The 13,982-nt window shown below is 46.0% G+C and overlaps 1 protein-coding gene across 1 annotated transcript in view; it reads left to right on the plus strand.

Moving 5' to 3' along the window:
- Positions 1-10,201, plus strand: part of RNF17 (ring finger protein 17) — a 118,499-nt gene extending 108,298 nt beyond the window's left edge. Inside the window, exons 31-35 of the mRNA XM_047756014.1 lie at positions 1,740-1,856; positions 3,174-3,342; positions 6,434-6,569; positions 8,577-8,766; positions 10,103-10,201. Of these exons, the coding sequence (XP_047611970.1) occupies positions 1,740-1,856; positions 3,174-3,342; positions 6,434-6,569; positions 8,577-8,766; positions 10,103-10,201 (711 nt within the window). The remainder of the gene's footprint in view (positions 1-1,739; positions 1,857-3,173; positions 3,343-6,433; positions 6,570-8,576; positions 8,767-10,102) is intronic.
- The last annotated feature ends 3,781 nt before the right edge of the window (positions 10,202-13,982 follow it).

Consider the following 13,982-nt stretch of genomic DNA (forward strand, 5'->3'; position numbering starts at 1 on the left):
TCAATCCGTGTATTTTGAAAATTTGGACATTTCATCAATATGAAGAATCTGATACAAGATCAGCAAGTAAGCAGTTTGTTCTGTAACAGCATTCTAGAGTAATAATTTACGTATCCTACAACTCGCCTTTTTTAAAGCATGCAGTACAGTGGTTTTTAATATGTTCACAGAGTTGTGCAAATCCTCACAGCTGTCTCATTCCACACATTTCCTCATCTCGGAAAGAAACCCCACACCAGCCGCACTCGCCTCCACCCCTTCCTGCTAGTTGCCTGGAAGCCCCTCACCTTGGGTCTCCCTGGGTTCGCCTATGCCAGACATTCCGTTCGAGGGACTCCCAGAGTGCCCAGCCCTTGGTGATGGCTTCTCTCAGCCAGCATAGGCTCCCTCTCTCTGTCTTTTTGTTTGTTTGTTTTTTGCTTTTGCTTTTTAGGGCCACACCCACAGCATATGGAGGTTCCCAGGCTAGCGGCGGAATTGGAGCTACAGCTGCCGACCTACACCACAGCTCACCGCAACACCGGATCCTTAACCCACTGATCAAGGCCAGGATTCGAACCCACATCCTCATGGATACCAGTGGGATTTGTTTCTGCTGAGCCACAACGGGAACTCCCAGCATGCTGTTTTCACATAAGTCCTTTTCTTGCTGAGTAGTGTTTCATTATGTGGACACACCACGCTGTTGATGGACCTTAGGTTGTTTCTTCCTTGAGGGGTGGTGAAGAAAGCCACTGGGAACGTTTGTCTGCACATGTTTAAGTTGAGGTCTGTTGTCACTTCTCGAGTATGGGCTGAAATCACCAAGTCACATGGTGACTGCGTTTACCATTTTAAGGAAGTGTGGCACTGGTTTCCAGAAGAGCCGTGTCACTTTACCTCTGTGTGAGGATGGCCCAGGGGCTCCATTTTTTCCGTATCCTCATTAGCGTTTGTGATGACTTTTCTCCTGCCCGTTTCAGGACAGGCATGAGAGGGAGTCTCACTGTGGTTCTGACGCGCGTTTCTGTAGCAGCTCATGGTGTTGAGCATCTTTTCATGTGTTCTTTGGCCGTTTCCTTTGGAGAAATCTCAGTTCAAATCCTCTACCAGGTTTGACACCAAAAGGAAAGGCAGCAAAAATAAAATTGAACAAGTAGAACTATATCAAACCAAAAATCAACTCTATTTTGATGTGTATTTGTTTTTGACAACTGTTAACTGCTTTGATCCTCTTTGGTGTCACATTAACTTTTCATTATTCCTTATGCTTCATAGAACTTCAGAGAGAGCACGCTTTCTTGATGATTTTAACTTAAATCTTCTCTTGGCACTTCATATGTTTTAGTTTTTATTATAAATCCTCTAAAAGTAAGTGAAACACCACAGAACTGCGGAAAGGAGGAAGATCACCCCTATTCTGTACATCAGACCTGCCAGTCCCACTAAACAGGGGCAATTGCTGTTGACTCTTTCTTAGCCATTCTTCTCGACTTTTCTGTGTGTACGTAAATAACCATTCGTGTGGGGGTTTTACACAAAATCCTTGCTTTTGGTGGGAGGAGGGGACGAAAGAATTCTGAAGGTCTCTTGATGACTCATCACATCTGGCGCTGCCTCCGCAGAATCATTTTGTGCTACTGGGCTCCCAGCTGGCTTCCTGCTGCCTGGACGTCACTTGGCCCTGTAAGGGACTTTGACAGCGCGGCAGATTTCTGTGATGGTCCTTCTGAAACGTGAATTTATTTACGGTGTTTCAGGAATTGCTTTCGTCTGAAACGGAGACTCCGATTTTACCGCCGTATCTGTCTTCGTCTCTGCCGCCCCCAGAGCAGCTCTACGCTGTGCGAGTAAAGCACGTTGTCTCGCCCAGTGAGGTAGGTGGTTTGAGTAATTACAGACGCAGCCGGGAGCGTTGCTCCTAAATCCCAGGGCCGATTCTTTTTTGTTTTTGTTTTTTTTTATTAATTTATTTTTTTCCCACTGTACAGCAAAAGGATCAAGTTATCCTCACGTGTATACATTTTTTCCCCCACCCTTTGTTCTGTTGCAATATGAGTATCTAGACATAGTTCTCATTGCTACTCAGCAGGATCTCCTTGTAAATCTATTCTGAGTCGTGTCTGATAAGCCCAAGCTCCCGATCCCTCCCTCTCCCATCCGGCAGCCACAAGTCTAGGGCCGATTTTTACATGTCCATCTTCCGGTTTAGTCACTGACACTCAGAGGCCTCCGGGTTTCCTGTGCTGTCATTTCTGCTTCGGACGTTTGCGCTGAAGTGTTTCTTAGTCGCGCTCAGGTTCCCCAGCCCCGTGTCAGCTGTTGAGATGCTTCGGTGTTTAGATTGGACCCTTGGCGTCTCTGACCCCTGATGGCGCGTCTCGCCGCCCTCTTCCTCCTCTGGACGTGTGCTCTGTACCCGCCCCCAACCTCTAACCTGCGGCCACCTTTGACTGTCTGCTGTTCCCCCCCCCCATGAAAACAGACATTTTTGTCCGTTTTGGTCACGAGTGTGTCCCTAGAACCCAGAATACTGCCTAATGAGTAGTAGGCACTCCGTAAATACTGGCCGATGGACAAGCACACCAACGAAGATTCTGTCCTGTAGGCTTGGCTCCCAGAGAGAAAGAAATGACAGGTCAAGTGGCAAGGAAGCCCTTCAGCCTAATGACACAGCAAACCGTGCTCTCAGAGACAGAATTGGCTCCAGAATTTTGCCGTGGAGCAGAGTGGTGTAAACTGTTGGTTTTTATAGTCATTTTTAATCACTTAGTAGTAGTTACTGCTGCATAGCAAATTACCCCAAAGTAGGCAGCTTAAAACCAGAGACATGAAAGCCAGGAGTCCAGGAGCTGCTGCCTGGTGGGCTCAGGGTCTCTCAAGGGTGCAGTGGCGGTGGGGGAGGTGCTGCTGCAGGACCCAGGTCTGGGCCCCTTGCCCTGCGGGCCCCTCCTTGGCCCTGCACGTCGGCCGGCCTGCCTCCCTGCGGGGCAGTCGTGGACGGCACCACCAAGGCAGAGGCCACTGCTTCCCCAGTCTGAGCTCAGCAGTCAGGGGCCGTCTCTGGTTTGATGGCAGGAACTCTCCAAGCGTTGGGGCGCCGTCCTCGGAGGCCGTCCTGCAGCAGTTTTGTCCATACTGTGAACTAAAAATGACAGGATCTGAATGGTTTTTTCCTTCCCTCCCCCACTTAGGTGTATATTTGCCTTGATTCTGTAGAAAACTCTAAGGCGTTTAACCAGCACAGCAACACGGACGACCGTGGGGTTGGTTCAGGGCCGGAGTCCGAGAGCCTGGAGGAGACACTGCGGAGGTTCAACGAGGCTGCAGAGACGTCCCCTCCTCTGACGGACTTCCGAGCAGGTGCTGGCTGGCTGACCAGAATGGGCTATGGATGGAGCCGGTGTTTTGTGCCGGTGCTGGTGGCACTGGGCCATTTCTAAGGTTAACTGGTGTTTTTCATCGTACTCACTTGACATGCATACCCTCTTGCTTAGGGGCGCTTTGATTTTCCAGAACTGAGGCTGTGTTGTACGTCGAGTGTGCGAAGATGGTTTTTCTAAGCTTCAGGTTTTGCCAGGAATTCAGATTGTGAGCTGTTACTCAGACCTGAATGGCAGTTAATTAGAAGCCACCTGAACTGATGATTTTGGTGTGGGGTTCGAGGAACTCAGATTATGTCCTGTCCTGTCAGAATGGGTCAAGTCCTGCTTTTTTTCCTTGCTAACCCGTCTTACCATCTTTATTAAATATGTGAGATTCTCCCACGAGGACAGTGCGTCTGGTTGGTGTTGACAGTCCTGAACACCAAGAGTGCTGTCTACACCTCTGAGGACCTGCTGTACAGAGGGGCCCCTTCTCGGGATTTTGTGCCCCTCAGAGGGTATTTTTGCCAAGGAGAATATCAGCTGTGTCTTCACCTGACTTGACGTAATGAGATTTTAATCACTCATGACCCATGTTTGGCTGATAAACAGCGCTTGGTGTTCCCTCTGCCCGGAACGGGAACGGGAGCGCTGTGCGCCGCTGAACTGCCCGCGCTTACAGGGGCACCTTGGACAAGGAGGTGCTCGTAGGTCGTGAACACTCATTAAGTGAGTGAGCGCTAAGTCACGACTGCCCTCTGTGTAAACTCAGTCACGTCTGGAAGCAGCAGTCCTTGCACGTTACGTATACTCTTGTCTCAAGGCAAGTCACACAACCTGTGGATAATGCGGTGATTCACAGAGCTGTACTTACATTATTGGTGCATTTTCTGTAGTTATTCTTCAAGTAAACTTTTTGTCTTTTTTTTTTTTTGTCTTTACCTTTTCTAGGGCCGCTCCCACAGCATATGGAGGTTCCCAGGCTAGGGGTCTAATCGCAGCTGTAGCCTCTGGTCTGCACCACAGCCACAGCAACGCAGGATCTGAGCCATGTCTGCTACCTGTACCACAGCTCACGGCAACGCCGGATCCTTAACCCACTGAGCAAGGCCAGGGATCGAACCTGCAACCTCACGGTTCCTAGTCAGATTCATTAACCACTGTGCCACGACGGGAACTCCAGGCAAAGTTGTTTTCAAGTATGCATATGTACAAGTTGATTCAAAGGCAAGCACCTATCAAATATGTCTGTGTGAAGAAGGAATCTCTGCTGAAGGAATTGTTCTGTGGGTTAAAATACCATGACAACGAGGTGGGTTTTTTAAGTTTTATTTTGAGCTGAAACTTCAGCCATGTTTCAAGACTAGAAATGCTAAAAGCTGGAAGGGGCTGTTAACTGTTGTCTCCTGTGCAGACAGCGGTATCAGACGAGATGCTTTCCTGTTCTGCTGATAGCCTCTGTATGCTCAAGGACTTGCTTACAGCTCTTCAGCACCTGGTGCAGTGGGTTAAAGGATCTGGGATTGCACAGCTGCGGTGTAGGTCAAAGCTGCGGCTTGGAGTCAGTCCCTGGCCCAAGACCCTGTGTGTGCCGTGGGTGTGGTCAGAAGAAGGAAAGTGTGTATCCAGTGCCGCTTGCCCACCACCCCACTTTTCTTCGTGGGAATTATGTGGAAGAGGATCTGATAACATAAAGGGCAGGTGGACGTGGGAGAGGACAGGGACTTGGGGTCTGTGCCATCTACTCTGAAATGTAAACGCATGTGTAAGGAGTTCCCATGGTGGCTCAGCAGTAACAAGCCCAACTAGTATCCGTGAGGATGCGAGTTCAGCCCCTGGCCTCGCTCAGTAGGTTAAGTATCCAGCATTGCCATGAGCTATAGTGTAGTTTGCAGACTGGGCTCGGATGCCACATGGCTGTGGCTGTGGCTGGCGGCTTAGCTCAAACTTGACCCCTAGCATGTGCAGCCCTAAAAAGAAGAAGAAAAAAAATCATAAAAAGACGAGGAAGTACATACTACACTGATCTTTCCTGCAGTTTTACTCAGGTGTGGTTTTCATTAGCAGACTTTTTACTGAGCAGGTGTCTGCACCAGATACCGTGTGAAGAATGCAGATGGTGCTTGTGCATGTACGAGGGCGGGGGCCACGGGAAGGGATGCGTGAACCAAGGAGGGTGTGAAAATGACAGCTCGTCCTAAAGCTCTGTGTGTGTCATGCCCAGGGTCCCAGAGAAGCAATGACAAGGAGCCGTCAGCTTTCTCAAGGTCATGTTAACGCTGATGTTTGAAAGAAGATAGATGTTTTTCATAAAAAGTCACAGGGGAACATTCTAGAATGGGGAACAGCCCTGAGCTAAAGTAGGGGCTCAGGTAACTGTTTAGGACACATGTCGAGGGTATGTGGTGGGAGGAGGTTGTGAAGAACCTTGGGAGTTTAGGTCGAAGGACTTGGCACTGCAGACATTTCAGATGCCACTGCAGACACTTCAGAAGCCACTGAAGTTTTTGTTTGTTTGTTTGTTTGTTTTGGGGTTTTTTTGGCCACACCCATGACATGCAGAAGTTCCTGGGCCAGGGATCAAACCCGTGCCACAGCAGGTAACCGGAGCCACAGCAGTGACAACGCCAGATCCTTAACCCACTGAGCTACCAGAGACCTCCCCGCTGAAGAATTTCAAACTAGAAGTAAATGGAATTGAAGTTCTCTTCTAAAATTCTGGTGGTTTTATGGAGAACGGGTTGGAGGAAGACAAAGGAATAACAAACCGTTTTACTATGCTTCATAGGAGAGAGTAGCCCAAAGGAGAAGACATTTGGGGAGTTAAGAGTGGGGGCAGCAGAAGGGGCCGTGGAGGAACCAGGGGCTCTGAGGGCAGGAGAGCAGCCTTCAAACCCTTCTCTGCTTCAGGAGTCAGAAAAACGAGGTTTATAAAGTGTAAACAGAAAAAAGAACACAAGCCAGCGTCAGGCTTCATTTTGAATAATGGGTATACGGTGATTGTGTTCACCTTGTACTTTACTGGAGTTTTTTGTTTTCTGATTTTTAAGAAAATGCAGTGTGATTTTCCTCTTTTTCTCTCTTTTCAGAAATGCCTTGCCTTGCAGAATATGATGATGGCTTATGGTACAGAGCAAAGATTGTTTCCATTAAAGAATTTAATCCTCTAGCTGTCCTGGTACAATTTGTTGATTATGGATCAACGGAAAAGCTGACAATAAACAGGTTAAAAACCAAAAAAGTTAACTTAATTGAATTAAGAGTCTTAGTTTTCTATTGTATGAAAAATCAATCATTGAAAAGATGTGGTTTTCTCTTCTGTCTTTTGTCTTTTTAGGGCTGCACCCAAGGCATATGGAGGGTCCCAGGCTAGGGGGCCAATCACAGGTGTAGCTGCCGGCCTGCACCACAGCTCAGGGCAGCACCAGGTCCTTAAACTACTTGAGGGATCAAACCTGCCTCCTCATGGATACTAGTCAGATTCATTTCTGCTGAGCCCTGAGGGGAACTCCTGGCTTTGCTTTTTTTTTTTTTTTTAAGAAAAAAAAAATCTATCTTAAAGCTGTTTATATATCGGGAACTTTTTAACGTAAAGGTTTTTTATTGTGGTAAAGTGTACATTACAAAAATTTACCATGTTATAAATAAATACATTTTTAAAAGAGAAGAAACTTACCATGTTACCCATCTTTAAGTATTTAATACATTGTTGTGCAGCCATTGCTGCCGTCCGTTTTCAGGACTTGTTCATAATCCCAGACAGAGACTGTCCGCGGGGAGCAGTGACTTTCCACCCCTTTCCTCAGCGCCTGGCGATCTCTCTTCTCCTCTGTATGAATTGCTGCTTTTGTGGTCTTCTTACGGTATAATCCTACAATATTTGTCCTTTTGTGTCTGGCTTCTTTTACTTAGAATGTTTTCATTGTATGTGTTAGAACTGCATCACTTGTGTGACTAAACAGTATTCCATCCACGTATGTACCCGTTTTGATAAACTGGTCACCTGTTGGTGGACTTGGTTGTGAACCATGCTGCTGTGGACACTGATGTACAAGGAGCTGTTTGCGCCCTGCTGCCAGCTGTTTGGGGGTACGTTCCTCAGAGTGGGATCATACGGGAATTCCGTGTGTAACTTGCTGAGGAACTGCCACACTTTTCCACAGCAGCTGTAGTAGCTACATTGCCACCAGCAACCCACAGGCGTTCTGTTTTCTCCACATCCTTGCAGCATTGTGATTTTCTGGGGGTTTTTATTGTTGTTTGTAGTATTTTTTAAATTGTGATAAAATACATATGTCATAAAATCTACCCTCTTAACCATTCTTAAATGCACAGTTAGGTTGTGTTAACTCTACCCACTGTTAGCCAGTCTCCAGAACGCTTCATTTTGCAAAGCTGAAGCCATCTCGACCCGTTAAATGACTGCTCATTCCCCCCACATCCAGCCCGTCGGCCACCGTGCTACTTTCTGTCTCTCTACAACTTCGACTCTTCTTGGTACCACATGTCTTTGTGTAGCTGGCCTATTTCACTTTGGTTCAGCCATGTTTAGCATGTGTTAGAATTTTCTTCCTTTTTAAGATTGAATACTATTCCATCATATTATGGAACGCATTTTATTTATCCATGGGCCCAATCGATGGATACCTGGCCGTTGTAAATCGTGCTGTGAACATGGGCATACAGACACCTCTTCAAGACCCTGCTTTCAGTCTGCGTGGAAGGGGAGTTGCGGGATCATGTGCTCATCCTGTTGTCAGTATGTGAGGAACCACCAGGCAGTCCCCACAGGAGCCCTTTTCACTCCCACCAAGTGTCTGGGGTTCTAGTTTGTATCCTTACCAACTCTTGGAGCTCTTGTTTTCAGTAGCGGCCATCCTGTAGGTATGAGGTGGTATCATGTGTGGCTTTGACTTGCGTTTCCCTGATGATTAGTGATGCTGGGCATCTTTTCATGTGCTTGATGGCTGTTTATGGCACTTTGGAGAAATGTCTGTTTTAATGTGTATTTTCTGTCATTCTGTAGGTTGCCATTTATTTTATCTCAGTTGACTACAGATCTGATGTCATCAAATTTCTTTCTTTTGTTGCTCATGCTTTTGGTGTCATGCCCAAGAACTCATTGCCAGATCCAACGTCATAAACTTTTCTCCTAATTGTGACGTTCTTTATCTTTTCTATTTTAATTGTGATATTCTTAACATTTTAATTTAAGAATTTCTTTTCTGACAGACTGCGTCAAATTCCTCTTCGTCTTATGCAGTATCCAGCCAGAGCTGTGAAGGTTCTCTTGGCAGGATTTAAACCTCCCTTAAGAGATTTAGGAAAGGCAAGAATACCGTATTGTCCCAAGTGGAGCATGGAAGCTTTGTGGGCTATGATAGACTGTCTTCAAGGAAAACAGCTTTATGCTTCTTCCATGGTAATTATCCAAAATGCTTGAGAAGCTATTTCAAGAATAACTGGAAACAATTACTATAAACTGTTTACCTTTCTAAAGCGCTGTTTTATCCAAGCAGCTGTAGATGCAATGATGCTTTAAAAGCATATAATGCTGTAAATACTTCAGGATGCATTTTAAGACTTGTTTCAATGATGTCTTGGTTGGTTTGTTTTTTTTTTTTTTGTCTTTTTGCCTTTTTTTCTAGGGCCGCTCCTGCGGCACATGGAGGTTCCCAGGCTAGGGGTCCAATCGGAGCTGTAGCCACCGGCCTACACCAGAGCCACAGCAACGAGGGATCCGAGCCACGTCTGCAACCTACACCACAGCTCACGGCAACGCCGGATCGTTAACCCACTGAGCAAGGCCAGGGATTGAACCTGCAACCTCATGGTTCCTAGTCAGATTCGTTAACCACTGCACCACGATGTGAACTCCCAATTGTAGTAATTTTGATTTGCTTACTGAAGTAGAACCTGTATCAGAAAATCCAAATAAGAAAATCCAGGTCATGTTTAGTATAATTGTGCTTCCTATTTGAGAGACGAGGCACAAAGGGTGGCCCACTGGCAGGGTCTGGCCTGTACCCATGTTTGATCTAGTGCAGAGCTGTTTTATTTTATTTTAAATAAAGCTGTTTTGAAATTGGAAATTTTTACCAAAAAAAAACCAAAGTCGGTTATTTCTGACTCCCAGAGTGACAGCTGGACTGGTGCGGCAGTCCCTTCGATGGGAACGTGCTCTTGAGTTCACCCTAGTCCTCACCATGGCCGTTGGAGCCCACCCTGCCTTCATGTGGGGATTTCTGGTAAATCGGCCGTGGCAAGAGTGGGCTCTTAAGGAAGCAGTGCCGTTACTAGAAAGTGCTTTTTGGAGACCTTTGTACATGCTGTGCTTCTGTGTATGCAGTGGTATAAACAGTGTGTGCAGCATTTCTCAAGGAGCCAGTGGAGATTGCAGCAGGGCAAGTAAGTGCTCTGTAGATGCACGTGTGCTCACTTCTGTGAATACAGTTCAGCGTTGGTTCACCTTATGCATCAAGTTATGCTTTCCATATGCAGCGTAAATGGATCTTGACAGGGACGGCAGGATGGAGGTCCGTTGGCTCAATCTAGGAGAACTCCGAGGGGGAGTTAACGGTTTAAATAAAGTAAAAGATGCAAAGAATGGGATTTAGCAAGAAACCATCACAAATATCTTTGGAAAGTACGGAGTATAAATTACAAATCTTAGGAATGCCTTGTCCCTCTTACCGTTTGTGGGAGGAACAGGCAGCAAAGACGCAATCGTGTTTTCCTGACAACTGTCTTGATTTTAGGCTCAGGTACCAGAACACATAGTGACCCTGTATGAAGATGAACAGTATCCGGTTCATATGTCATTAGTGGAGATGGGGCTTGCAGACGAAGACGAATGATGTAAGTACTGTGACCTCTTTCACCTTACACTCAGCAGAAGGCATGTACGCCATAGAGCAGAGATTCCTACGAAATTGCCCCAAAAGGCACCTTTGGCTTTTCTTTGATGTCTCAAAGGATTGACAGCAAAGCGCAACAGGAATCTCTCTTCCGGATTTCTCCTCCATAGGCCCTTCTTGCCTGTTGAGGACCAGTATCAGAGAGGGGCCACGGCTGTACCAATTCTGACTGTTGACAGTACCGGGTGGTTATGGGGTAAGGGGATGAGCAGAAGGAAGGGGCACCATCAATAACTTAGGCGCATCGTATGTGGTGCGCGTATAGCACTGTCGAGTAGTCAGTGTCCTAACAGAGTTAGTGAAGTGGTTCAGTAAAGGGCTCTTCATCCAGTCACAGAAATGTTTCAGTAACTCGACTGGAACATTAAGCAAAGGTTTAAAATAACACTTGTTTTGTGTTTCAGGTGTGCAGTACGGGGCACCTGAACAGCCCAGAAGAAAGGTGTCTGTTATATGTAGACCACTTTAGGCTTATTTTTCTTGACTTGTTCTGCAGTAATGCGGGCCTTTTTTTTTTTTTCTTCTTCTTACATGTTCCACTGTTAGGAATTGTTTGAGAAAAGTTAATAAATATTTGCTTTCAGTATTTCTTTTATTTTACTATAATTTTAAATAAAATATTACAGCACATTTTAAAAACATATTTATTTAGTTCATTTTATAACTGATGGATATTCAGGTTAAGAAATAATAGACTCTCAGCACAGCTGTAGGCCCCCGTTCTACTCATTCCCTGCCCTGCAGAGATGAACTCTAGTGTGGATTTGGTGACTGTCACTCTTAGACGGGTGTCTGTGGATGCATCCCGCAACAAGAGTCAGTGTCACTCTGTTTTGTTTGTTTTCTCTTTCTTGGCTGCCCCACGGCATATGGAGTTTCCAGACCAGGGATCAGATGCAAGGCACAGCTGCAAGCTGTGATGCAGCTGCAGCAGCGCTGAGCTTGCTCGCGAACCTGCTGCGCCTGTCTATTCCTGGGTGTGTGCAGGATCACGGTTACCTCTGTCCTCCTGCCTTCTTGCCACTGTTGAGCCGTGTTGGTGGATTGATGCGCGTTCACTGTTACATCCGTCTGTACACATTCCGTTGTTAGATAATTAGGTTGTTACTGGGCTTTTCTCAATTACAAGTATTCTATTGTAGGACCTCATATACCAGTGAGGGGTTTTCTAGTAAATGTATTTATTAGTGGAGTTTACTAGGTCATGAGGTAATTGCTTTCCAGAAAGTGATTTTACCCACTAACTCCACCGTCAGTAGTCTGAGTCCCTCACCAGTATGTGGTGTGACAGTATGTTTTGTGTGCCAGCTTATGGCCCTAGAGTAAAAAAAAGAATCTCGTTGTAACATGCATTCGGTGATGTAGTCACTTGTTTATTGCTTATTCATATCCTTTGTCCATTTGTCTATTGAGTTATTCGTATTATCTATTTTTACTACTAGAAATTCTTTATGTATTCTGCTTACTAATCCTTTGTCAGATGTGTACCCTTCCTAGTCTGATTTATCTTTTCCCCTTTTGTGGTAACCTTAGAAAAACAAAAAAAAAAATTTTTTTTTTGGTCTTTTTTTAGGGCCGCACCTGCAGCATATGGAAATTCCCAGGCTAGGGGTCAAATTGGAGCTACAGCTGCCGGCCTACCCCACAGCCACAGGAATGTGGGATCTGAGCTGCGTCTGCGACCCACACCACAGCTCACGGCAACGCCGGATCCTTAGCCCACTGAACAAGGCCATGGATCAAACCAGAGCCACCAGAAATAAATGCTGGATCCTTAACCCACTGTATTACAATGGGAACTCCTATTCAGTTGTTAAATCATCTGTAGGTAATAAACACAGCTTTTTTAATTTTTTAATTTTTTTCGGCTGTACCCATGGCATGTGGAATTTCCCAGGCCAGGGATCGGATAAGAGCCATAGCTGTGACCCGTGCCACAGCTACAGCAGTACCAGATGTTTTACCCACCCACTGCCAGGCCTGGAACTGAACCCAAGTCACTACAGAGACAACTCAGGATCCTTCATGCCACAACAGGAATACATGTAGCTTTTTAAAAGTCTGAAGTGTAGTTGGAGTTGCCATTGGTGGTTTAGCAGCTTAAGAACCCAACTAGTATCCTGTGAGGGTTCAGGTTTGATCCCTGGCCTTTTGCTCAGGGGGTTAAAGGGTCAAGTTTTGCCACAAGCTTTGATGTAAGCCACAGATGTGGCTTGCATCCGGCATTGATGTGGCCACGGTGCAGGCCGGCGGCTGTAGCTCCGATTCGACCCCTAGCCTGGGACCTCCATATGCCACGGGTACAGCCCTAAAAAAAAAAAGAAAATGAGTCGTGAGGAGTGTAACTAAGAACAAAGTGGTTTTTTTTTTTTTTTTTTTGCTTTTTAGGGACACACCCGTGGCATATGGAGGTTCCCAGGCTAGGGGTCTAATCAGAGCTGTAGCCACCAGCCTACACCCACGGCCATAGCAAGCCAGATCCGAGCCGCGTCTGCGACCTACACCACAGCTCATGGCACTGCTGGATCCTTAACCCACTGAGCAAGGCCAGGGATCAAACCCACAACCTTATGGTTCCTAGTCGGATTTGTTTCCACTCCACCCCAACCAGGAACTCCAAGAACAAATTCTTATTAATAAAATATAAATACATAAAATTGAAGTATAGTTATTCATAATGTTAGTTTTGCTACACTGCAGCGTGACTCAGTTATACATATGTGTACTTTTTTTATATTCTTTCCCATTATAGTTTATAATAGGCCGTTGAATTTAGTTAATGTTGCTAACCCCAAACTCCCCGTCCATCCCACTTCCTGCCCCTTTCCCTTGGCAACCACAAGTCCGTTCTCTCTGTCCATGAGTCTGTTTTGTAGGTTCATCTTGTGTCATATTTTAGATTCCATGTGTAAGTGAGTCATATGCTACTTGTCTTTCTGTTTTTTAATCATTTACTAGAGTTGTGGTACAGTGTCCTGTGAGTCTCTGCTGTACAGCAGTGACCCAGTCACACATACACGCACTCTCTCTCTCCTTCCTCCTTCTCCATCACGTTCCGTCACACGTGGTTAGATACTAGTTCGCGGTGCTACACCGCCGGATCTTGTTGCTTATCCGCTCCACTCCAAATGCAGTAGTTTGGCAGTAGTTTGCATCTACTAACCTCAAACTCCCAGTCCGTCCAGTCCTCACCCCACCCCACCCCACCCCACCGCCCCTTGGCAACAAGTCTGTTCTCCAATTCCATGAGTTTGTTTCTTTTCTATAGATAGGTTCATTTTTGCCATATATTAGATTCCAGACACAAGTGATATTTGTCTTTCTCTTTCTGACTTACTTAGTATAAGAGCCTCTAGTTCCATCCATGTTGCTGCAAATGGCATTATTTTGTTCTTTTTATGGCTGAGTAGTATTCCATTGTGTATATGTACTGCTTTTGTATTTTCTGCTTTTTAGGGCTACATCTGAGGCATATGGAAGGTTCCCAGGCCACGGATCAAATCAGAGATGCAGCTACCGGTCTACACCACAGCCACAGGAACTCAGGAGCCAAGCCGCATCTGTGACCTACACCACAGCTCTCAGCAACACCAGATCCTTAACCCACTCAGCAAGGCCGGGGATCAAACTCACATCCTCATGGATAATAGTGGGAGTCATTACTGCTGAGTCACGACAGGTACTCTCTGTATCACATCTTCTTAATCCATGCGTCTGTGGA

Source organism: Phacochoerus africanus, chromosome 13 (assembly GCF_016906955.1).
Source record: "Phacochoerus africanus isolate WHEZ1 chromosome 13, ROS_Pafr_v1, whole genome shotgun sequence".
Classification (NCBI taxonomy): domain Eukaryota; kingdom Metazoa; phylum Chordata; class Mammalia; order Artiodactyla; family Suidae; genus Phacochoerus; species Phacochoerus africanus.